The sequence below is a fragment of the Nipponia nippon genome, unplaced genomic scaffold (assembly GCF_047370975.1).
Source record: "Nipponia nippon isolate SJK-2023a ecotype South Korea unplaced genomic scaffold, ASM4737097v1 scaffold_9, whole genome shotgun sequence".
Lineage (NCBI taxonomy): Eukaryota > Metazoa > Chordata > Aves > Pelecaniformes > Threskiornithidae > Nipponia > Nipponia nippon.
The window spans coordinates 2,048,850-2,073,707 of NW_028262413.1; the positions used below are offsets into that span (position 1 = coordinate 2,048,850).

General features: G+C 57.5%; 1 protein-coding gene across 6 annotated transcripts; it reads left to right on the forward strand.

The window, feature by feature from the left end:
- The first annotated feature begins 1,766 nt into the window (after positions 1-1,766).
- Positions 1,767-21,903, forward strand: ABHD6 (abhydrolase domain containing 6, acylglycerol lipase). Of its 6 annotated transcripts, XM_087744912.1 has the most exons (11): positions 6,294-6,337; positions 7,598-7,768; positions 9,916-9,985; positions 11,682-11,825; positions 15,299-15,455; positions 15,870-15,983; positions 16,200-16,332; positions 17,621-17,778; positions 18,629-18,683; positions 19,132-19,232; positions 19,998-21,903. In XM_087744912.1, exons 4-11 carry the CDS (start codon positions 11,707-11,709, stop codon positions 20,172-20,174), a joined length of 1,014 nt encoding a protein of 337 aa, XP_087601038.1. In that variant the 5' UTR covers positions 6,294-6,337; positions 7,598-7,768; positions 9,916-9,985; positions 11,682-11,706; the 3' UTR covers positions 20,175-21,903. The 6 variants fall into 6 exon arrangements, with proteins under 6 accessions (XP_087601041.1, XP_087601043.1, XP_087601037.1 ...); XM_087744915.1 differs by lacking the exons at positions 6,294-6,337; positions 7,598-7,768 and adding an exon at positions 1,767-1,811; XM_087744911.1 differs by lacking the exon at positions 7,598-7,768 and having other exon boundaries at positions 6,237-6,337.
- Positions 21,904-24,858: the final 2,955 nt, after the last annotated feature.

The window sequence follows — 24,858 nt, forward strand, 5'->3', positions numbered from 1 at the left end:
GGCTCCCAAAAATGCATCACGACAGACCACAGCGAGACCCCAGCCTTGCTGGGGGAGGCGGCTGCGGCTCTCCAGAGTGCATGCTGCGAGCATGGGAACGGGCACCACAAATCTGTTTTGGCTAGGCAGGGATTTGGAGCAATTGCTGCTAGCAAGGGGCATGCTGCCCTGCTGCCCTGGGGCTTGCTAATGAACACAGATGCTTGGGGAGCAGGCGTGTGGTCCTCCAAAATAACAGGGGTTGTACGGTGGTTTCTCTCTGCTGGGTCTCTAATGAGGCAGCCTCGGGCAGGACAGGCTCAGGGGGAAACCGATAAAGAGGGAGGGAAAGCAACAGCTTTAGGGGTTGTAAATCTCCCGCCTGACCCTGCTAGAAGTGTAGCGTGAGCCAAGGGCTTGCGACGGCGGCTGCAGCCTCAGGGTCAGCGTCATCAAAACCTGGAGCTCCCCAAAACCAGGCTCGCTTTGGCTGCTCTGGCATCAAAAAGCAAATGTTTGTTGGGGTGCCTATGAGGGCTTTAACCCTGAACCGCAGGGACCCGCCTTTGGCGATGCCGTGTTTGTCCCCAGCATGGCTCGCTTACCAGTCTCCCCTTTCCCCTCCAGCCCAGGCGTTATCAGCAGGACGGGCAGAGCCACCCCCGCAGGGACAGCAGCGAGGTGACCTGCAGGAAGGACGCGGGGAGCTCATGCTCCTTTCTGCACCACTTTATCTCTCTGTTTACTGCACTTTCTGTGCATGTACTCTTTGCTCCTTATCAGGCCATAAAACCTGCTTGACGCCGGCTTGTGAACCCTGCCAGTTCAGGGCTATCCTGGTCTTGCACAAGAGGGGTGAAGCTGCTGGTGAAACCAACGTGGGCTGGGTTTTTGCCCCTACTCTGAATGATGCTGGGTGACGGACGCCAGCTCCAGCTGAGCAGCACCTGCGGGACATTTCCTAATAAAGCCCCTCCTCAGCCCTCCCTGCTCTCAGGGGAGAAGAGGCAGTGATAAGGCTGCAGGCAATGCAAAGCCAGCTGGGCAAGAGCTTAGAGCAGTGAGTAGGTGCTGCCTAGGCCCTGCCTGCTCCTCCTGGGCATCCTGCAGCTCAGCTTTGCTGACAGCCCGTGCTGGGCTTCCTGCGGCCGCAGCCCTGGCCACCTCGCGGGGCACCCACGGCTTTGTTTTTGCTGGCAGAGGTGGACTGAGAGGATCTCCGACGTTTCCTGTGTCTCTCTGGGAGGGCTGCGGGGAGAGACTGTGGGCGAGCCCACATCCCCTTCTGCTCTGGCGGAGGAAGCCTGTTCGGGGCTCGAAGGGCAGCGTGACGCACCGGGTGCTCCCGGCGGGAGCACTTGTGGGGCACGAGGTCGCCCTGGAGCTTTGCTCGGCGCCTGAAAATAACGCTGAGGCTTTATTTCTCCTCCCGTGGGCAAAACGTGGTGTCCGTGTGCTGGTTGGGGGTTTAGCACTGCTGGGGACGCCCCGGCCCGTCAGGGAGTCCCTGCTGCCCCATTCGGCACCCCCATAAGCCTGTCCCCCCAATGGGGAGCCCACGGCTCTGGGGGAGCGCTGGCAGAGGGTGCTGTTGGGGTGCGGGGACCGGCACCGCCGGGCTGGTGCTCCCCAGGTGCCACCACAGCTCTGTTTCCCAGACAAGGGGCCCATGCACTCCCCTTCCCATGTGCCAGCCTTTAAGGTGGTGGGTGTTTCTTAATTTTTATCATTTTTACCCAAATTGCAGCTCTGTCAACATCCGCCGCGGCAAGGGGAGGTCTGCGGGAGAAGCGGGAAGAGCCAGCCCCGAAGTCACCAACGTCACCGTAAAAGTAGGTTCCTTTGGGCAAATGAAATGACCTTTGGGCAAATGAAATGACCTTTGGGCTCTCAGTGACCTTATCACAACCATCAGGCAGTGTGTTTTATCGCAGTCTCCTGGAATTTCAAGTTAATAAATAGCAAAGTGCTCGGGCCATTCTGGATTGCTGAAGTTCACAGTTGGGCTGCAGGTTGAATGCGGTCATTTGGGAAGCGGCTTCGGTGTCAATCTGATGGCGATAAGTGTCCCAGTGTGACCCCCTGGAAATCCAGTGTAATTGAGGGTAAAAATATGTGGCGTGCAAGATACACGGTATGTTTTGAATCAATAGGGTCTTCTTCGATACTTAATCTTTATTTATAATTCTGGAAGGTACATGTTCTACTTAATAAATTTCTGTCAGGGCATAATTCCTTTGCTGGTACAGGACTCTGATAAGGTTTTCTCTTTCAACTTAATATGTCAGTATTGTTGAAGTAGTGGTTTAAAGCGTGAAAGCCTGCCCGCTAAAGCAGTTCAAGGAAAAATGCCTCATCGTGTTTTCAGTTTCTTGAACGAGGCCACTTAGCTGAGACGTAGCAGAGCATGCGGTAATCTGAAATAAAGGCTGTGATGCATGGCGATTAGGCAAGGCTTTGAAGTTACCCCTCCGCAAGGGTACTGCGGCCACCAAATAAGGAGGGGTTTGTGACAATAAGTGCACCCTTACTGTTAGCAGTTAAAAATGTAATTAAAATGTGTGTAGTATATGCATTGACTTTGAGCAGAGTTAAGAAAGTATTATTTAAAGCTGTTAACAGGCAAGTAGGCCTTGCTTTATAATGTTTTAAAAGTCAGGAGCATTTGTTTGTCCCAGGTTGTGCAATGCAGCTGCTGAGGAGTGATGGGGCGGCTGCCCAGAGCAGTGCCGGAGGCGGTATTTACCTCTCCCTGCAAGCTGCTGTTTGCAAACGGGGTGAGCTGGGATCTCATTGATTGAATTTGGATTGAATTTTGGCAGCTCTATGTCATCAAAGTTGCCCTCTCACGGCAAGGCGTTGCTCAAGAGCAGGTCCCATGGGTGGGCTGTGGCACCATGCCGGGATGGTGGGACGCCCGCCCACCCCGGTGCTCTCCCATGCCCACGGTTCCCTGGGGATTGCTTGCAGCACTGTGCCGCAGGGCCAATGCTGCGTGAGTGGAAATAGACGGGGACGAGTCACCCTGGGAAGATGATTCACTTTGCGAAAACGGCGTGCCGTCACTTGTTATGGTTGCAAACCATCTTGCCGTGCTCCCTGGGGATTCATCACCCAGCAGTGGAAAATAACGTGGAAGCCTTTCATCTGGTGGAGCAATGCTGCTCCTCAGCTTGGTGAGGTAGAAGCTTCAGTTCTCCACAGCTACCCTGGCCTGAATCCAACCAGAGCTGTCACCTTCCTGTGGAAAACAAGACAGTTTATGTGGAAGTCTCACTGTCTCGTTTCTGGGGACATAGGAGAGCTAATTCTGGTTTGTTTGTTTTTTTTTTTTCCTGTGGCTACTCTGATTTAGAAAGACATTGTGTTTCTAACTGGATGATAAGTCATCCTCTGCCCTGCTGACAGCATCAAAGCTGTGCTCCTGTGCCAGCGGGAAGCCTGGCTCCTGACGCTGGCATTAGGAATGAGGAATTTTCAGCCGAGGGCCAGGATAGCTGGCGCTGGGCTCTGAAACGCCGGCAGCCTCGCGGTTGATGCAGGGGTGACTTGGTCCTCGCCAGCTGCCGCAGCTGTGTAATGAGTTGCGTCTGTGGGCTGAGAGGAGAAATAAAATGCACGGGGCAGGTCAGTGCAGGTGCCGGCCTTTAATTTGAGCTGGCCATGCCACAGCCGCCCCCAAAATGGCTTTGTGGGGTCTTCAGGGAGGTGCCCAAGGAGCTGCTGGGGCTCCCTCTCAGGCCCGGGGCTCATCTGCTCTCTGCAGGGACAGGGAGCCCAGCCGTGCCCCGCGCTCCCAGAGAGCCCGAGGTCTCCGCTGTGCTGGGGTGGAGGAGCAGCCTTGGTCCCCACCCGGCAAATTCATCACGGCGCTGCCAGCCACCTCACCGGGGCCATCACCTGCTGGAGCCGCGGCCTCGTCCCAGCGGCGGCTGGCTCAGGAGACCCCTGAAATTCCCCCCTTTCCCCATCGCTGCCAAGGGAAACACTTGATAACTCCTCCCCATGGCTGCACCCTGCGATTGCGAGAGCCTTTTCCTTGGTTAGCTCATGCCGTGTTTTGACATAAAACCACCGCAGGTCTCTGCTTCAGCTTCTCTGTTGTAAGAGCCATCATTTGCTACGCCTATTTCCAGAGGCATTCCCACCAGGAGGCCTGGAATAACCACCCGGTGGGTAAGCCATCCCCGGCGTGAGTCAGCGCTGCCCTGCACGTGTCCCGCGGGAGCCTGGGGCCCTGCACGAGAAAGTTGAACAAACAAATACAACTGCAAACAATGTTTAAAGGCTTGTGAAATACTGCCCGGGACTGCTTAGGTCACCTTAGTGGAAGCTCATCTTTGCTTAGCCTAGCTTGACTGGGAAGCTCTTCAAACAAAACCTCAAAAAAGCTGCACGAAGCCATGCCTCGTCTTCACCGGGCCACCTAAAAACCTCGATTTTTGTTATAAATATCTTCTGACAGCTCATGTTATCAAAAGCTTTTGGTTATTGTAGGAAACTCTGACCTGGAAAGCCCTTTATGCCACTTCTCTGGGCTCTCCCAGACCAAAGGGACATCCTTTATCAAAGCACAGACGCGGTGAGGATTTGACCCAATTTGCTTGCATTTACTCAGGAGCTGATCTCATTTCCAATTTAATTAAGTTTTCTCATATTTTTGGGCATATCTTAAAAGTGCATAACAAGCTGCTATGTGACCCAGGGGGAATGGAAGTAAATTTGCTTATAGCAAACAGATTTGGGTGGCAGTTTTAAGAAAAATCAGAGCAGATTTTCAGTGCAGCTCTTGAGAGCAAACAGTGTCCTCTGTTGGGACGAGAGGGCAGGTAACAGGCTTGTAACCTAAATGGCAGGCTTAAAAATCCTGCTTCAGGTGTAAAAGCATCAGTGGGATGCTCTGATTTCAACCTTTGTGCCCTTTCCACGGGAAAGGTGGCAGAGCCGTGTGCTGCCCGACCACAGCCCCGGCCCAGGCCCCGGAGGGGGACGGGCGGCCCCGGCCCCGTGCCAGGGGCTGTGCGGTCTCTGGGTGGGGTGCAGCTGCGGTCCCCTTTGTACCTCTGTGGCACTTGTATCGCATCCCTTTACATCCCTGCCATAACCTCTGTTGTATCCACCCTTGTGGTAACCCTGTTGCAGCCGTATCCCGTTCCCTTTTTTATCCCTGTCGCATCCCCATGGCAACCCCATTGTACAACTTCTGTAGCCTCATTGCATCCTCCTTGTATCCCTGCTGTGCCTCATCTGCATACCCCCTTACATCCCTGTTGCAGCTGCATTACATTCCCAACTGCAACCCCTTGCACCCTGTTGTATCCCCCCCGCACTCCCGTTGCGTTACCTCTTGAACAGCTGCATCGCATCCCCGTTGCAGCCATGTTGCATTGCCTCTTGCCCCCCAGTTGGAGTGACAGTGCATCCCCTGAGCATCCCCACGCAGCTGCCTTGCATTCCTCTTGCACCCCTGTAGTATCCCCCTTCTACCCACGTTGCAGCCTCATTGCGGCCCCCTGCCACCCTGTTGTACCCGCTTCACACTTCCTTTGCACCTCATTGCAGCCCCCTTGCATCCCTGTTGTATCCTTGGTGTATCTGAATTGAAGACCCCTTGCATCCTTGTTGTATCCCGGGTGTATCCCCATTGCAGCCCCCTTGCATCCCTGTTGTATCCTTGGTGTATCCGAATTGCAGCCCCCTTGCATCCTTGTTGTATCCCGGGTGTATCCCCATTGCAGCCCCCTTGCATCCCTGTTGTATCCCGGGTGTATCCCCATTGCAGCCCCCTTGCATCCCTGTTGTATCCCTGGAACGTCCCCATTGCAGCCCCCTTGCATCCCTGTTATATCCCTGGAGCATCCCCATTGCAGCCCCCTTGCATCCCCTTTGCAACCTGTTGTATCCCCCTTGCAGCCTCTTTTCCTCTCCCACCGCCCTCCCGTTGCAGCCCCCTTGCACCCCCCACTGCAGTGCCACGGATTCCGCCTTGCAACCCCGCGGAACCCCCATTACGTCCCGCAACCAGCCCCCCGTTGCATCCCCCTTGCACCCCTGCTGCAGCCCCCCTTCCGCCCCTGTTGTACCCCTCCTCGTATCCTCATAGAAGCCCCAGTATGTCCCCGCGTTGTACCCCCCTCCCACCCCATTGCACCCCGTTTTCCCCCCCCTTTCAACCCCGCTGGAGCCCCCTCCCCGCACCGCGCACGGCCGCGCTTCATCCCCGCCTCCCCTGCGCGCCCCGCTGCGCCCCCGCGGAGCCGCCCCGGCACCGGCGCGGAGGGGAGGTGCGCAACGGGGCCGCCGCCTCCCAACGCTCAGACGCTGCTATTGCGGCCCAGGAACGGTTCGGATCGGCACGGTGAGAGGCGGGGAGGGGGGCCGAGGGGCTGAAGGTAGCAATGCCAGGACTGGGGGGGACCGGGGGGGGGGGGGGGAGGGGGGCCCGGACGCCGGGACGGCGTCCGGGTCCCCCCCGGCCCCCCCCCCCGGCATCGCTGGAGATGGGTAGTGATAGTGAGCAGATGAAAGCCAAAATGTAAGAAATAATTTAAAATACAGATATTTTTAAGATTTAATTAATTTGCCTTAAAATCCCACCCCCCAGAATAACCAGAGAAACGGGGCACGAAGGGAAGGAGAGTGGCGTCGCATCTCGGCCCCTGCTATTTGGAGGATGCCGTCATTTTGCTGGAAGGGGGGGGGGGGGGGGGCTGCGTGCTGGGAGAGGGGACCTGGAGGTGATCCCCCTACTCCATCCGTCCCCACCTCTTTCCTACCCACCCCCCCCAACCCTGGAGAGGGCCGAGTCCGGGCACACTCGTGACATCAGATGCGCCGTGCACCCTTCGCCGCGTGCGTGTGTGGCAGGATGGGGATGGCGACGGGGGTCCGGAAGGAGAACGGGCACGTTATGAAGGGCTAAAGCAGCAGCTGGTGGGCGGCACAGCCCGCTCCACTCGTGCTTTCCAGCCCCCGTGTCCCCGGGCTGGCTGGCGGTGACGCTGACGGCTCGTCCCTGCCGGTTCCCGGCCCGGGGCGCAGCAGCCGGAGTCTCCGGCTCACATTTATGAGCGGTGTTCCACAGATACCGAAGGGTCAGAGCTGCACGTTTTGTGACACGGCGCTGCAGAAATAACGATCTCATTTCTGCCTTCTATAAATAAATGAAGGTGAAAGGGCACGTTTCCTACTCGCAGCCCTCCGGAGGCTGGATTAAGCCTGAGAGCTGGCTAGCTGATGGACAGAGATCTCTCAAATATTAATGGATCTTAAATTATAACTTGTGACTGGCGTCTAAAAGGTCATGCTGCAAAATACACCCCCAAGGAATCGTGATATTAGTTATGTCGTCGTTTATGGTCAATATTATTTTTCTGGCTGTTGAGGATGCCAAGGGGGAGGCGGTTGCCAAGGGAAATAGCTTACTTGCATGTTTGGGGTTTTTTTCTTACACGGTTATCGCTGTGAGTCAGGATTTCTGGGGACCCCATCTCAGCCGCTGAGGCCCCTCAAAGCCCCCTGTTTCTGCAGTGGGATATTAAAATTGGTCATTGTTTCTTCTTCTTCAGTTCTTCAACAAAAAATTAAAGGATGCCTAAATGTTCTGCTTTGCTTTCAGCTATTTGAAGTTTTTAAATCTGTTGTTGGTCCCCGCTCTGGGAGGGGGAGCGGTAAGCGAAGCGCCGAGCACAGGCAGCAGCCCTGGGTTTGCAGCCCCGTCCCAACGCGCACAGCCCGGTACAACCTTCGTGCTTGAATTTTGGCACGTCTGGTCGGTGAGCGCACACACGTGAGTCCTGCCTCGTGAAATCCCTCCCTGGCCTCGCACGGGGCTGCCCAGCACGTTAGCGGCCGCTCTTCCCTTCCCAGCCGAGCCCCTCCGCCTTGCAAAGGCTGCTGTGCCACGGCCCCCCGACGTGCCCCCAGGGACCCCTGGCCAGCTCTTGCCCCGGCGGAGAGGCTGGCTCTGAGACCTGCTCCGCCAGAGATGCTGATCCTGATGGAGAGCCTCCGGGTCTGGGATTGCTTTTTTTTTTTTTTTTTTTTTTTTTTTGAGCTAAATGCAGCTTTTTGATCCCGCACGCTGGGGTGTGCTGCTGCTGCTGCAGCTTACGTGGGGCTTGGAAAAAATCAATCTAAACAGCTGAGTTGCACTGTTGGGTCTTCTCCAGCCTCCCTGGTGTGACCCAACGAGCTTGAAAGAGAAAAAATACCAATGCGGATTCAAACCTTGCACACAGTCATTTGTTGTCCCTTTGGCCGGTGGCCCTGGGGACTGTCATCAACACACTGCCCTCCGCAGCACCCCGCAGGCCCCCCTGTTTGCAGGTGATGAGGCACCTGCTTGAATTTGGTGCCGGGGAAGAAGTAGGAGACAAGTGGAGACGTGGAGCCTCCCCTTAGCGTCCCTCCTTGGTCCACCCGTCCCGTTACCTGGGGTGGCTTGTTGGGGGGTCCTCGGTGGTTAGTGCCCGCGGCTCGGCTGCCAGCATGGAACCAGTGCTCCTGGTCTGGCATCCTGTGCCCTGCCGGGTGCTCAGCCTGCTCGGCCTTATCGCTGCCGTGATCACACGGCATTTATCAGACTTGCCTAATTGACGTTTACAAGTTAATTTATGAGGTACTTGGAGATCCATCCAAGAAGGCAGTGGCAATGCTTGGGGCCGTTGGCTGTGACTCTTGGTCACAGGGCGCCTCAAAGTGATGGATGAGCTATGGTCTGAAGCCTTACAGCTGGTACCACAGGGCTTGTTTTTATTTTTAAGCCCATGATGTCTCTCTGGTTGGTAACAAAGGACTGTGCGAGGGTGCCAGTGCAGCAGGGAGGGTGCATGTCCCCTGGGCAAAGCACCGTTGCAGGGGGTTGGCACCGCGGGTGCTCCTGCAGGGCTTTGGGGAGCCGGTGTCCCCGCAGCGCTGCTGGGTGCAGGGGTGGCTTTATGGGGCTGGGGGTGCCGGGGGCCAGGGTGATAGCGGCTGCCCCCGACCGTGGAGTTGGGGCTGCCGGTGTTTCCCTTCCCACCGCCTCTATCGGGGGTAACCATGGAAATCGGTGGTGATGCTCTGCCCACGCAGGAGGCTCGGCTGTGCCGCGGGGCTCCCCGCGCATCCTCCCCCCAGGCACCCACGGCTGGCGGGGGCCCCGAGCGGGGCTTGCTGGGTGCGCGTGGCTGGCATTGGGCGCCGAGGCTCACGTGGGGAGCGGCGGCTGCCATGGCCCTGCCGAAATGCTCCAGCACCGTGGGGCCTGGAGCCCCCTGGGGCACCCCCGGCACCACAGCCACGGCAGGGGGGATCTCTCGGGGGGTTTTCTGGCTCGAAGCAGCCCCGGGCGCTCGTGCAGGGAGGCTCCGGTGTTCCCGCTGCGCCTCCAGCTTGAATTTCCACAGCCAAAATCTGCCGGCGAGTTCAGGCCAGCGTTTTCCTGCCTCTCCAGTAATTTCCTGCAGCTGCGCTACGCTTCAGCCCGGCTCGCACAGGGAAGGCTCGGGGGGGCCCTGAGAGGGCTCGGAAAATTACATTTAAGGCGAAGAGGAAGGGGATGGGAAGCAGCTTAGCTGGCTTTGTTCTAATAGCCATAATCACCCAAAGCGCAACCATGAGCCCGGTTTCGCTGGGTGCCGCACAGCCCTGCCGCAGCGGGGGCTGCTGGCATCGGCTCTCCCCGCCGCTCTGGGCTGGCTTTCGCTTCGTCTCGGATGGCAGCTTGCACTTTGTTCCTGCTTGGAACAAGTGCCCTTGTTTGGCTTCGTTGTACAAAAGACTGTATTTACATAAACAGGGGAAAGGTTGGTCAGAAAGTGAAGATGAAGCGTCCTGAAGGGAAGCCGGTGGCTTAAATACCCCAAACTCGCCATCTCGCTCAGCTACCAAGTCTGAAAGGGGGAAAAAAAGCAGGAGTGTGATTTTAACCTTTTTTTTTTCCTCTTCCAACAGCGTTTTCAGCTGCCGCCGCTACCCCCAGAGAGCCGGACCTGTGGCGAGAGGAGGAGGGGATCTCTGCAAAGTAAGCTGGGCTTTTTCAAGGCTTCCTCCTTGTTTTGCTTTCCGATAGCGGCGGGGGCGAAGGCGGTGACCCCACGCCGGGGAGCGTGGGGGCTCCCACCGCCCCGCGCTTTTCCCGTGCTTTCTCCGAGCTGCAGCCTTCCCTTGTCACGGGTCGCCGATGGGGATGATGGCGATTCTCCGCGCTTAATTTCTTCCTCGTTTTAGTGACATAGCAAAAGGCAGCAGTAATGATTCTATGCTTCTAAGTGCTCTGGGGCGGGCTCCCGTGCAGCCCTGCTCTCACGTACGAGGTTTATCTGTTGCACAAAGTGTTTATTTACGAACAAGCCATGCAGAGATCAAAGATCTTTCTACAAAATGTTAATTAAATGAATAATGGCGTGTTGTTGAGGCTTGAAGAAGGAAATGAGGTTTAGCTTTGTTAAGGAAGTGCCTGGTGGAAATATTTACAGTATTCCTCATATTTCAGTTATTCCTATTTTCCCTGGGGCAAGAGGGCAAACCTGGCTGCTGCTTCAGAGGTTCTGTAAACTGTTTTTCTTGGTGGTGTGTAATGTGGGGGTTTGATGTGATCCAGCGTGACAGCGTCGGAGGCGGGGGGGACGTGACTGCGGCGATTCGGTTCCTGCTTCATGGCATAATATGTAACGTACCGCGTACCGCCGTGAGTCGCAGGAAACAGAAATAAATCTGCCTGTCCTAGCGCGGGGAAATGCGGTGGTGATGATGGGGGGGATGGCTGGTGGGGGAGCAGGCATTGCAAACATCTCGTTTTAGAAATGTGTGACAAGAGAGCTAGACAAAAAGGGTGGGACATAAGGTGGTTAGCAGCGGGAATTAGAGATGTGTGTGCCACAGGGTTTAATCTCTTAATGAGAAAAATATATCCCAGCTGCCGGTGGTGGGGCAAGTTCAGGGAGGAGCATGGCGTTGTGTGAGAGCTCGCCCTTGCACCCTGCGTCTGCCGCCCCTGAGATTTGCCTGAAGGATGGTTGGGAGCTGGGATGGGTCCTGTGAGCGACAGCCAGTGCAAAATGCCCGCGGGGCAGGAGCGAGGACGTCGGGACGGGGATCAATTTGTCTCGGATAAGGGCTGGTCGCCAAAGAGCACCCTGCCAGGTTGTTTCCTTCAGTTCCCGAGCCCATTAATAGGCTCTGCTCCCTTGATTAGTTAGTGCCTGTGCGGAGCAGTAATGAGAGGCGGGCTCAAGCCATCAATTCTAGGTCAGTGGTTGTGTGCTGGGGATTTGGGATCGGGCAGGGGGAGGGGAGCCGGAGCTGGACGCCTGCCTCCGAAAAGCAGCGTGGAGCCTGCGTTAAGGCAGCCCTGCCTGCACCCATCGGGGGGAGAGGCTGCCTGCACCCATGGCGGGGCTGTGCTTCCCCTGTCTGCAAAGTGCCCCAAGCGCCACGTCACGCCCCATCACCCGGACGTGGTCCGTGCCTGTTAGGAGGCTCATTGCCTGTTTATGTGCTCTCCTGAGAGGATAACATTGCAATAATTAGATCCATTAAGGAGGCAGAAGAAATAATAGAGTTTTAAAACTGAACGAGACTTGACTGTGCTCCTGAGCAGCATCCTTTGCCTCTCGCAGAGCCGCTTTCCTCTCTCCCTGGCAGCAGAGATCTCATTTAGCATAAACTCGTCATCGTTTCTGGTGTTTAACCTCTGATCCTTCCCTAAATGCGGGCAGGTGAGGCCAGGCGGTGAAGATCAGCATGGACCTGGATGTGCTGAACATGTTTGTCATCGCCGGCGGCACCCTGGCCATCCCCATCCTGGCCTTCGTGGCCTCCTTCCTCCTCTGGCCCTCGGCGCTCATCCGCATCTACTACTGGTGAGTTCGTTAGCCTGGCTGCTCTCATTTTAGTGGCGGGGTGGAATTACTGCTGGTCCCCAGCGGGTCCCCGCACCCTCGCACACACCCAGCTGCACAAAGAGCTGGTGGTGCGGACGGAGGGGGGTGTTCCCGCCCCTGGTGGCGATAGGAGCAGGTCGGGTGGGGCTCTCCAGGGCCATACCAGCTTTAAGTACCTCTAGGAGAAGAAAATAGCATTTTCTTATTGCTTTTTTGCTGCTGAGGCTTATGTCTGTCAGGGCAGCCTCAGCTGGCTGCGGGACGTCTCCGAACCTTTCTGGGTTGTTTCCCCCAAGGACGGGACCGTGGCTGGGAAAAGCATTGCCATTGCTGCCCGTCCCCCAGCCCGGCAGCCCCGGCCGCCCTGGCACCTCCTGCCTGGGCAATGCAGCCATCGGTGTGGGTGTCCTCGGCTCTGCCGCGGCTCCCCGGGCTCACACGCTCCCTCCTGACAGCCTGCTCGGCAGGCAGGGGCTTTTCTCTCGCTCGAGGTTATGGATGAGGCTTTTCTCATTCTCTCCCTCTCTTCTGGGCTGGAGATCAGAGAAGATGGAGCGATGCTTTTCCTTACCCCCTTGCATCTCATCCTTTCCGATTAACAGCAGGCAGGCGCTACATCCTTCCGTCCTCGGCTGTCCCTAGAAATCGGTGATAAGCACGCTGGCAGCTTTCCTGCCTGGGTTTGTTGCAGAGGAGAGCTGGAATATGCTCCCTTCGGAAGCCGGGGCAGCGTCTTGTCGCCCGCGTGGGCAACAGCGGGCAACAGCGGGCAGCAGCGGGCAGCAGCAGGCAGCAGCAGGCAGCGCGGCAGGCTGCCCTCACGTGCTGCTGGCAGATGGTGGCTCCTGCAGTTTTGCTCACAGGGTGTTTCCAAATCAAAGTGACCTCGTGTGAGAGGAGGACGTTAACGCACCCGGCACTCAGGCGCAGCAGCATGATGAAGCCTGTTTTTCTAACGGCGCGTTTATTAGCAACCTTTTAATCAGAGCACTGGGGGGCTGACAGAGAGGAGAGGGGATGGGATGAAAACCCCAGCGACTGGATCGGCACGGGAGAGAATTTATTCCTGTTGTGCATCATGTGGGGACCTGCAAGCCCCAGCGTCACTCGGTGTGACAGCCTCCTGCCCTGGGGACGCCAGGGCTGGTGCCTGGGGGCAGGTCCGGACAGCACCGGGTTTGTCAGCCAAAGGGGGTTTTTTCCCTTTGGATGTACGAGCAGACAGTGGAAGCCAGGGAGGACCCTGATGGGCTCAGGCTCAGAGGAGGATCAGCGGAGAAACGCTGCCGTGCCAGAGCAGAGCGAGTGTGATCGGGGCGAAGCCTTCAGAGGGACGCAGGCAGGGGTGGCAGGACAGGGCAGCGGAGGCGAAAGGGGCTGATGCCGGGGAGCTTTGAGGAGCCGGGTCGAGCGGGAGGTAGAGAAGCGCCTGCCTCCTTGTCCTTCGGGGCTGCAAACTAGGGGCTGAGGGAGAAGGCAGCGTGGGTGGGTCGGTCTGCGTTGGGCTGAGGGAGGGAGCGTGTGAGCGGAGATCAGCAGGGCTGTTTCCTTTTGAAGGGCGAGTGCCCCCATCTCTCCCAGCGTTTCTGGTAGCATTGGCATCGTGCAGGCGTGACTGGGACGCTCTGTGTTTCATGGGCACCTCGTTTCTCAGGGACAGCGGGCAAGAAGGGCGGATTTGCCCTTCACTCTTCCTTTCCTATTTGCTTCTTTCTGAGTTGGCTTTTGTGGGGGTGAGATCATTGTGTCTCCCCATCAGCAGAGGCAGGAGCGGGGGCAGGCAGCACGCCATGCTGCCCCCCGCTCTCAGCCCCCCGCGGCTCCAGCTTCGTGGCACCGCTCCCGGGAGGTCCCGGGATGCTTCTCCCTTCTCCCACCGCTCGCCACCCCCCTCCTCCTCCTCCTTGGTGCTGGTCCGCGTGTCCTCAGCCGGCGCGGCCAAGGGTCACGCAGGGTCCCCGTCGCCAATGGCCACGCTCCCTCCCCTGCAGCTAACGCACCTCCCTGCCGGGCCTGACATCCAGGGCTGCCCCGCTGACCCCGGCCGCAGAGCCTGCCCTCTCTGCCCGCTCTGCCGCCAGGGGTTAATCAGTTTAGCTGCTGCCTCTAAGCGCGTTAACACCTTGCGAGGGATCAGTTCAGCTTTGCACAGATTATTTTGCCTTCTGCTGAAGTGATCCTTCAGGATCAGTTGCTAAAAATGTTATCATCTTCCCCATCGGTAGTTTACACCAGTGCCTTTGAGGCGAGGACTCTTAAGACACTTATTCAGGGAGAAATTCACCTCTCCTTGTAGGACCAGCACAGAGCCGAGATGCTGCTTAAGTCCCACTAACTCCCTCCAAAAAGGGATTATGCTAAAAGAGGATTGCACTATGCATAAGCTTTGAGTGGGCAGAGAGCTAGGACAGCCCAGCAGTGTTGGTGACCTTGCTCTTGTGTCCAAATAAATTCTGATATCACGTATAAAAGTATTTGCCAGTATCTTGGCCATCGGGAGCAGCCCGGTAGTTGTCCTGACAAAGGTTACGTCTGAGCACAGGGGAGATGCAGAGAAAGCATGCCTGCTCCTCCGCCTGGGACTGCACGTACACATCATGTGTCCGAAGTGTCACAGATAATCTCTGCCCAGGTCCCCTCTGGCCGGCAGTTTCACTGCATCCTCTTTGAGCAGGCTGCAGGCGTGCGTTGGCAGGAGCTGTCTGTCTTCTTGCTTTCAGAGGAATAACCCAGGTTTCCTTGGGGTTAGCCCGGCACCTTCTGGGGGGTCTGACCCTGGGTAAGGATGGTCCCCCCCAGCCCTTCGCGTGTGTGTAAACACATTTTTTAAAGATCGTCTAGTTGCCATATGGGAACCGGGTTTCTGTGGCGCTCCTGGTGACACGGTTGTTTGGCTGGGATCGATATCCTTGTCCGTGGGGTGATGTTGGCCCATGGCTGCAGGGCTGTGCCCAAATAAACCTGGGACAGATCCACCTTACCCGCCTGGAACAAGTGCCTCCCTTGGCCTGCCCGTCCTGCATGCTGCCTTCCATGTGTTCTGCCTTCCTCTCTTGAGCCTCTCGCCTCATATCTGGGTCTTTTCAGTTTGAGAGTGGTTATTTTGGCCCATTTCCATTGCCAAATTAGTTATTTGTGGTCTTTTTTGAAGCTTTTAACAAACAGAGTGTCTCCACAAGCCATCTGCAGCGCAGCCATGAATAACCAGCCACCAGTACTACACGTGTAAGGGATCACACGTAGGCACAGGGTCTGGTCCAGGGACCAGATGCTCAGAATCAGTCCCTTATTAGGACTGATTAGGGCCGTGACAGCACCAGTGTGAGCCCAACCTGACTGGCCCTAGCAAACAAGCAAATCTGCGGCTGAGTTTGGACCTGTCGCTTGGCTTGTATTGCCGCTGGGCCCCGGTCTTGCCTCGCTCACTGGTGGCGTTTTCTCCTTGTTTCCAGGTACTGGCGCCGAGCCTTGGGTATGCAGGTTAGATATGCAAACTACGACGACTATCAGTTTTGTTATTCCTGTAGAGGGAGACCTGGATACCGACCGTCCATCCTGATGCTACATGGGTTCTCAGCCCACAAAGACATGTGGCTCTCTATAGTCAAGGTGGGACTCCATTTCTATCATGTTGCTACTTAGTGAGAGTTGATGATCCTGGGCTTGAGGGTGGTGTGGGGACCCCACGGTAACATGCATGGGATGTGATGATCGCTGTAACATGCTAGAAATACCCTCCTTAGCTCTGTGCTTGTTGCTTGTTGGATCCCTGTCATCCCTACGACACGCAGAGCTGCAGGGGAAGAGCAGTACGCACCTGCCTCCTCCACGGGAAGCGAGTCGTGGCCATGGTTTCTCATCACGTCATCCTCAGTACATGAGCTGACTTATTCTGGTGCACGAGTAACCAAGGGCTGCTAGGAGGAGTGCGACCCTCCTGCTCCCACCCGTGGTCACCAGTTTCCGTCCCCGGGCTTTGCAGCAGTTGCCCTGCACTGTAACCACCCTGGTTTGTTTCTGCAGTTCCTGCCGAAGAACCTGCACTTGGTGTGTGTGGACATGCCCGGGCACGAGGGCACGACCCGCTCGGCCTTGGACGATTACTCCATTAGCGGGCAAGCTAAGAGAATACACCAGGTAATGCCCCAGCATCGCATCGCTTCTGCAGAGGGATGCAGGAACGTGAGGGATGTGGGGAAATGAGGGATGCTAAGCCCCGTGAGCCCTGCCTCGTGCAGCCCCGCTCCCAGGGAGCCAGAACCACCGACCTCAAGCTTTTGAGTTGAATTCCTCTAATGACCCCACGCCGTTGCTTCCTCTCCCCTAACAATGCTCCTTCTGCTCCCCTGCCAGTTCGTGGAGTGCATCAAGCTGAACAGAAGGCCCTTTCATCTGGTTGGCACTTCCATGGGGGGAAACGTTGCCGGCGTCTATGCTGCTCAGTACCCAGAAGACATTTGCAGCCTGACCCTCATCTGTCCTGCAGGTGGGCAATGCAGGGGAGGCGAGACAGGGAGAGGGCAAGCAGGAGCCGGTGCAAGAGCCCAGGGCAGCGCTGGGAGCAAAACAGGCTTTTAGTGCAAAACATTTCGCAATAATTTGTACGTACAGTCTGAAAATCTCTGGCAGGGCACGGGAGGAAATCACAGCCTTGTCCTGGCTGCTCTTCTCCAGGGCTTTGGAGTTTGCCGTGCTCTGCTGTGCTTAGAGCTGGGACTAGGGCAAATGGGACAAGTCCTGCTCTGGAAGAAAATGTGTTTCCTCTTGGGGTGGCATCTGCTTTACGTGGCACATCTGTAGCCCCTCGGTTCTGGAGGGAGAGCGCAGGCAGCAATGGGAAAAGCCTCCCCAGTCTGGCTTCTTGAGAGCCCCAGCGTGCCGGAGGGCTGGGGCTTTGGGAGCTGGAGAGCTCTGTCCTCCCACGTTTGGGTGCTCCCATGTTTGGGTGCTCCAAGCGGGAAGAGCGCTTCGGGGCCGGGTGCAGGTCAGCAGGGTGTCCCTGTGCCCGCGCAGCACCCCTCCGTCCCCGCGGTCCCCTTGGCCGGGGGGCTCGGTGGAGCCTGAGCATGACAGGCGGCAGGAGGCACGGGGGTCTGGCAGGGCTCTGCCGGGGAGGGCTTTGCTGCATCCCGGTTGTTATAGCAGCTCCTTCCCCTCCCACACAAGGAAAGCGGCTCCCAGATAAGAAATAAGTAATGAAGCAAAGCGAACGTTTCCTAGCTACCGGGCTCCGGGGGCGGCAAGCTTCCCCTCCTCTCTGGGAGAGGCGTCGCTGACTCTCCGGGTGCTTCTGGATGTGAAACCTCGGGGGGGCTGCAGAGAGGTTTGGGGTTAAGCTGCCGGGGGATTTTTCCCCACAGGGGTGCATGCGGGTGGGGCTTCTGAAATTTTGTGTCTGGCCCTTTTCTGTGGCAGGCTGGGCATGGGCATTAGTATTTGCATCTGCTGTCCACATAAAAATAAACACTATGGTTTTTGCCAAAGTATTCATGCCTGTCTGCAAGGAGTGCACCTCGTGGTGCGTCAGCCGGCGGGGCTCACTGGTGTCGAGCCCTGGAACAGGAGGAGGCTGGGGTATCTCTGGGCGCATATTAAGGTTGCTGTATGTACAGATTTTATTCTCCCCCTCTATTTTAATTTTTTTTTTTTAATGATGGAGCTAGCGGGAGGCCAGAGGCAGGGATGATGGAGGTCAACACAGCGATGCTCTGTCGCTGGGGCTGTTGAGGTCTCGTCCAGGTTTCAGCTTGTGCCCCCCTTCTCGTTTGACCCAGGCCTGCCATGTACCACCGACAGCAAGTTCATTAAGCAGCTCCGGGAGCTGGAAGAGTCCGAAGGCATCGACAGGATCCCTTTAATTCCCTCGACTCCCGAGGAGATGGCGGATATGCTGAAGCTGTGCTCCTACGTTCGCTTCAAGGTGCCGCAGCAGGTGAGGAGCCCGAGCTGGCTGCAGTGGCCGGGAAAGGGGCTCTCGGGGCCGGGGGCAGGTTTGCTTCTCCCCGAGCCTGCGTGGCAGCAACCGAGGCGACGCCAGGAGCGGAGCCGGTGCTGCCATCCCCCATCACCCAGGCGGGACACCCCCGGCCCCGCTCCCAGCACCTTTCCAGCCCTTTCCCTTCAAACCCACTTTTCGCAGCTCCCTCCAGCAGCGCCCACTGAAATTCCTCGTCCCGTGAGGTCTTTGGCAGTGGGCTGGGACGTCAGAGTGTTTTTTAGTAAATATGGCTGGCAGGAAGCACTAAATGACTAAGGCGGCTGCTGTCCAGCCTGGAGGGGGGTTGTTTGTTGCTTTTTAAGCAAAAGCGATGGCATTGTTAATCACCTCATTGTCAGGCGAGAGGAACTTGGCGAGGGGCTCGCCATTAAGCTGGTTTTCCTTAGGAAGTCTGGGATGAGTAGATTGGAGAGTAAGAAAAAAATGTAAGGTAACGCCAAGACCTTTTTTTTTTTTTTTGTTGGCAAAAGAATAAAAGAAGGAAGAAAAGCACAGTCATGGCTGAGGCGGCCTGCTGGCCCTGGATAGCTGGCCTGGGGGAGAAATTTGGGTTTGCATTATAAAAGACAAAAATACTTGTTGCTGACGTACAGGTTACTTAAGCGTGGTCGCGACAGCCAGAGGTGCTTAGGAAGGAGCTCGCGCTGGGGCCGGCGGCGCAGGGCACGTCGGGGCGGCGGGGGCACGCTGCCGGCCACCTGCCGCGCACGGGGCACGCTCGGGCGCGCTCAGCCCCGGGCAGGGTGCGGGTCCCCCCAGCAGCTCTCCTCTGCTCTCCCTGCAGATCCTCCAGGGCCTTGTTGACGTTCGCATCCCACACAATGATTTTTACCGGAAACGTAAGTGCGCGGCGGCAGCCCCTCTGGCCGGGCTTTCCCGCCGGACCCCCGGGCCGTGTCCCCTGCACGCCACCTGGCCCCGGCACCCCCTGCTGCCTTGCTGAGGGTGGGAGGGGGCAATGCGATTAACAGATTTGGGGATGCACCTCGGTAGCTGGTAGCAACTCCCTGCCACCCCCGTGGGCGATGGGGTGGCTGCTTTGCCCTTACCCCCCCCAGCTGGGTTAATTAGCACTAATACCTCGGAGGAGATGGGCTTGGAGGAGGATCTCTCTGTAGAGCTGCTTGGTGGCAGTGCAAGGACAGCCCGGCGGGGCTCTCCCGTCACCCCTGCCCGGGGTTTCCCACCAAGGGGATGCTGGCAGGGCTGGCCCGCAGGGACCCCCGCAAGGAGGGAGGGCAAAGCATCCCTCTCGCATAGGGCTGACTCTCCTCTTGCCCCCACTAGTGTTTTTAGAAATTGTGGGTGAAAAGTCCAGGCACTCTCTCCACGAGAACATGAGCAAGATCAAAGCCCCGACGCAGGTCATCTGGGGAAAGCAGGACCAGGTACACGGCCCCCTCCGCCTCCCCCGTGGGACCCTGCCGCCGTCTCTGCCCGCGTCCACCCGCGGGGGCACGGCACGGGCTGTGCTGCCGAGCTGCGCGCTGCGCTGCAGCGAGCTGGCACTCGCATGTCCCCGTCCCCGGTGGGTTTGGACACGGGGGCTCGGTGGGGTGGTGGGTGGAAAGCTGCCAGGCAGCGCGGGGCCAGAGGGAGGAGAGGGCAGAGCCGGGGCTGGGGAGGGCACGGGGGGAGCCGGTGCCAGCGCTGCGGCAGGCGTGGGCTGGGAAGAGGAATAAAGTGCCAGCAAAAAGAGTTGTCCTGGCAACTGGGGAGAAATGTGCTGTCCGTGGGCAGGCGGCGAGGCAAAGGCATGGGGCTTCGTCTCTTGTTCCATGTTTCTGTGTAGGGATGGTTATGGAGGGAGGAGGCGGGGGGTGGGGAAGGAGGCGAACTGCAGGCGTGCAACGGGCTGTGCAAATGCAAAGGTGCAAGCCTTTGCTTGCAGTGACCCCTTTGCACTGAGCTGGCGGCTAAAAAACATCCAAGAGAGTTCCCTGCTGCATACTGAGACCGGCACCGCGCAGCCTCCCTGCCCTGTCCCCGGGCGTGGGTACCGCGGGACGGAGCTGCCATCCCAAGGACCATGTCCGCATCCCTGTTCAGCATCTCCCTTGGACTTGCAAAGGCAGCTCCAACAGGGTTTCTACGGTGGGCAGCAAAACCTAGCTCTGCCTGGGGGAGTGACTATTTTTTCCTCTGCCACCCAGGTCCTGGATGTTTCTGGCGCCAGTGTTTTAGCGAGCGCTATCCCGGACTGCCACACGTATATCCTGGAGAACTGCGGGCACTCAGTGGTGGTGGAGCGGCCCTGCAAGACGGCCAACCTCATCCTGGAGTTCCTGGCGCTGCTGCACAACATGGACAACAACAAGAAGCAGGCGTGAGCATGGCGGGGAGCCGGGCACCCATGCCAGGTCTTTTAAATTGTAAAGTACTGCAGCTTTGATAGTTCTCAGGGATCTTGTATGAATCGGGGTGAATGTGCCAAAGTCCCTGAGGAAGGTCGAATCACTGATACCTAAACCTATAGCACCGCCGGCACAGCGACCTACGGGTCATTGAGCAACCTCCATAGATACAGGAACAGAAGCAGAATCTCTCCCTTTTCTACTTAGAGATAAAGTAGGAATGAGCCGAAATCACCAGGCACTAGCCATGCCGTGTGCTGAAGCTCCTTACACAGCCGCCCAGCTTACCCGAGCTACTGGCACGTAGTTGTTAATGACATTTACCTAAACTATGTAAGAAACGTAGGAAGGAGGAAGCGTCCTGGACTTACAATATTTCTACTACTTAGAGTCTGTCGCGTTGCATGCTGCCGTGCTGTAAGAGAACCCCAGTGCTCCAGGCGTCTGCTCGAGTGCTCTTTGTGTAGCTCCTTAACTCGTGATTTATGCACAAAACAAGAGAAAACTTCATGCGTGGAAGTCCAATGACTGTATGTGTGAAAATGTTTACACTTTGAGTGGGTTTTTTGAAATCCCTGAACGGCTCCTGCGTATACGTAATGCCTTAACGTTGCCCAGGGTACGGCACCCGCGCGCAGCCCGCCTCGCCCAGGGGATGGTTCCCCCGAGGGTGAAGATAGCAAGTGAAAACTCGGGGTGCAGCCAGCAGCTTCGCCACCGTTGTGTGAACCAGAGGGACGGAAACCGCCCGGAGCGATTCGGTCCCCGAGCCCGAGTCAGCAATAAGCCCGTGGGCAGGGTGCGAGTCAGCAAACTCGGGCAAACTCTCGTCTCAGCTCTTCTATCATGTCGTGCTGCTGAACTTGTTGATGTAAATAACAATTTTGTTAATGAATTCCGTGAATTCTGCGAACGGCGACATCAGTGAAACCAGGCGTGAGAGGTGGGAGTGGGCTATGTATGCGAATGGGGGGGTGCGGGCTCCTGAGCTCGCTGGGCGGCGAGGAGGGGGACAGCTCGCCTGCGAGGCGCTGGGTGGTGGGGTGGAAACGTACGGTGTGCTTGTGCGTCCTCTCGATGGTTTATAGCTCCTGACCGAGTGGAATTACAGATAGAGACGGGCAATGCAGACAAGCTACGCTTTGCAGCCTGCGAGGTGGTGTACGGGGACAGATCCTGCACCTCCCCAGGCGCGGTCCCTCACCGCCTGTCCCAGGGGGAGAGGGCTGGTCCTGGTCTCGGCAGGACCCGCGGCTGCTGGGGGGCGAGGCAGCGCGTGGTCCTCTCGAAGGCAAAGCAGCAGGCGGCCGTCACCCCTCGGTCACCCCCAGCCCTCCTCGGGGGCTGGCACCGGGTGCTGCTGGAGACCCCCGCAGACCAGGTACGCGCGCTTGCGGGGCTGACAGCCATCTTCTTGCCGTCTTTCCGAGGTACCCCAATCTGTACATATATCTGAAACTCCCCATCGGCTTCTCTGCTCTTTTGAAGAGAAGAAACATTGTTCTTTTAGAAAACTAGAAATTTGCTGTTAATGGCTTGGTTATTGTTTCTACTACAGGAGTTGGTAAAAAAAAAAAAAAATGCTGATAGTTTTATGTGGTAAAAGCCGGAAGAAGTTGTTGGGTGTCTATACGGTTTCTCATATGCCACAGATTGCTGTATGCAAAGGATTTATATGGCTATTAAAATCTAGTGATTTAAGGAGTCTGCCATGCAATGATTATTTTTTCCACTGGGGATGAAGGGGGCTGTGGTGTGGGATGGCACAGGGGACTTGCTCTGCTGCTTCTTTCCTCCCCGCGTTTCTGGGAGATGTAGGTTTTGCCTCGAGGAACACTTAGTAATGTCAAGAGAGATGGTGAAGACCGGGAAGGCTCAAGTCTCATCTCTTAAAAGACAACAGATTTGCTTTTTTTTCTTTTTATTAAGCAGAGGTGGCCCTAAACACTCAATAAGCAAAATAAAACCTCAAGGGGCAGGGGAGTTCTGTTTTAAGCACAAAGATTCCTCTTAAAAATCTTGAAAGTGTGTTAAATACCAATTCCAGCTGCAATTACAAGTCTTACTGAATTCATACAGTGTGCCAGGATGATCTTAAAGGTCTTTTCCAACCTAAACGATTCTATGATTCCGTAATATCCAGGCAAAAGTACTTGCAAAAGTAAAGCCCCAGGAGCTGCAGGGACGGCTGGGAGCACCCTCCTGGCCCCTCGCCCCCCTGCCCGGGCCCTGCGTGGCACCTGGCTGTGCCGTACTGCACAGGTCGAGGCGACAGTGGCTGCAGGAACCTGGTAATGACGGCAGCGCAGGGGGGCTCTCGCCTCTGGGCAGGGGCTGGGGCGGCTGAGGGCAGCCGCATCACGCCTCGCAGCCTCTCGCGGTTCGGTAATAAAAATCCCAGGTCTATCTGGGAGGCGAGGTCTGGATGCTGGCCCTGCTCGCCCTGGCTGCGCGGTCGAGGGCGGCTGCCGCTCGCTCCTGCGTGCTCCGGCTGTGCCCGTGCCCGTGCCCATGCCCGTGCCCAAGCGGGCCCCATAGCAGCAGCTGAGCCCACTGAGGAGAGGCAGGGAGGGAGGCTGCCTGCACCTGCAAGCACACCTGAAAGCCCACCCGATAACGCGGTTGCTATTCCCACTAGCCCTCATTTCCAGCTGGGAGCCAGAAAAGCCCCACACCTCAGCCCTGTAGCCCTGGCTGCAGGGCAAGAGCTGCTCCCACGTTTTCAGCTGCAGCCCCCCTGGCGCTGACCCCCCGTGAGCCCCAGCCACCCCCCAGGTAAGGCTGCATCCCTAGGCTGTGCGTGGGGCTCAGGAAGGGGCAGAGGGTCCTGCTGCTCCTGGTGGGTTTGTCTGTCCTGTGGGCAAGGCTGGGGAAACCAGTGGATCCCAGTCACAGTGAGCCTGGGCACTGGGAACCTGCCCATAGCCTGAGCACGCTGGCGTGGCAGGAGGGAGGGAGTTTGCCTTTTGTTTTGTTGCCTGGTGTTTCGGTGTTGCTTTCCTTGTAATTATGTGAATAAAGCAGGTCCGTGTTGGGGCTGGGCTGGGAGGCAGGGCACAGGGCAGCAGGGGCTCGTACAAAAGCTAAGGAGTCAGCCGTTGATTATTATGGGGTTTGCTAAGCCTGATTCACTGTATCCCAAAAGGAGGTTGCAAAACACAGCAGGGCTGGCTGGCTCATAACCCTAACGATGCCTCTGAGCAAGCTGTTCTGCTGCTGAGCACCCAGGTCCGTGGTGGTGCCTGGCGCCCCGCTCCCGGGGTGTCGGTGGGAGCAGGAGGGACGGAGCTGGTGGCAGCGGCTCCCCGGCACTCGCTGCGTGCCCAGCTGCTGCTGAAGGGGAAAACGCGGTGCCCCTGCAACGTGGGCAGCCAGGGAAACCTGGGCTGGGTCCTGCTCCGCGCAGCTGCAGCCAGATGGTTGTCTGCAGTGGGGAAGCATCTTTCTCCCTTTTTTCCAGCAAAGGAGAATAACAGCCTTGCGGGGGGGGTTTCACCAGGGCAGCCCTGCGCAGAGCATCCTCTGACAGGCGGAGCGATGCTCAGGGCGTCTGGCACCCTGGTTTGGGTGCGGGTGTCCCCCACCCCAGCAGCCTGTCACCCGGTCCCCTGACTCAATGTGTTTCCCCAGTCCTCTCGGATACAAACCGTGTTTTTTCCCACGGGAGCCTGGGTGGGAGCACCCTGGGGCACGGTCCCTCTCACCCACCGTGGGAGGGGGCACCGCAGCCTCCCCACCCGTGTCCCTGCACGCCTGCAGCAGAGGCACGCGTGCCCCACGGCTGCCCCGTGACGTGGCGAGGGTCCCCTGCCTGGACCCTCCAGTGAGCCTTATGGCCAGTGCGAGGAAAACATATAGGATCTGGTGGGGAGTTGATGGTTTTTCCTTCTGGGAGGCCCCTTTAGGAACACCAGCCTCTTGGGGGCGGCTTGGGATTATTCATGGAGCACTCGATGGCTTCTCCCTGCCATTCCCTGCCCGACAGCGCTGCCTGCTGCCCCTGCCCGCAGCACGCCACAGCGGGCGAGCCTTGATTTGTCTGCTCTTGCAGCAAAACCTTTGTCTTCGGCCATCTCAGCAGCGGTGTTGCCTTATTTTTATTTATTTTTTTTTAACGCCCAGCATACAGCTGTGAACAGGGTGCTCTGACAAGGGCTTTGGCTGTCACCTGAAGCCGGGTGTCCGGCAGAGATGGTGGCATCGCGCCGCTTTCCGAACCCCGCTCTTCTCCAGAAACCCCTATTTCACTCTGGAGAGCAGGACCCGCACACGGCCTTGCTGTGCTGCTCTATTGATTTTATTTGGGTTTTCTTGCATTCTGGGAAAAGCTGGATGGGAGCATTGGGTGAGGTGGCAGGTTTGGGCTAAGGCATGGGGATTTGTGCTTCTCCCCCGGGTCTGCAGGGCATTCCCTTGGCCGGGGTCTGGACCGCCTTGGTGTAGGCAACCTGTGTTCCTGGGGTGGGCAACACAAAGTCCTTGCACAGGCAAACGCAGCCACAGGGGAGGCTTCACGCAGGTTTGCCTTGGCCTCTGCCTTTGCCACCCAAGCGTTGGGGAAGCCCAGGAGAGCTCAGGCACCAGGTCAGAGTCTGTGCCTGTGCCCTGAAGCAGCCGTTTCATGGGACAGTAGTAAGGTAGGGCTGGGAGAAACCTTCAG

Excerpts from the sequence above, each read along its gene's own strand:
- ABHD6 (XM_087744915.1), top strand. The coding sequence starts at position 11,707 with ATGGACCTGGATGTGCTGAACATGTTTGTCATCGCCGGCGGCACCCTG. Across the intron at positions 16,333-17,620 it reads GACCCTCATCTGTCCTGCAG|GCCTGCCATGTACCACCGAC; the intron begins GTGGGCAATGCA and ends CGTTTGACCCAG. Across the intron at positions 18,684-19,131 it reads CAATGATTTTTACCGGAAAC|TGTTTTTAGAAATTGTGGGT; the intron begins GTAAGTGCGCGG and ends TGCCCCCACTAG.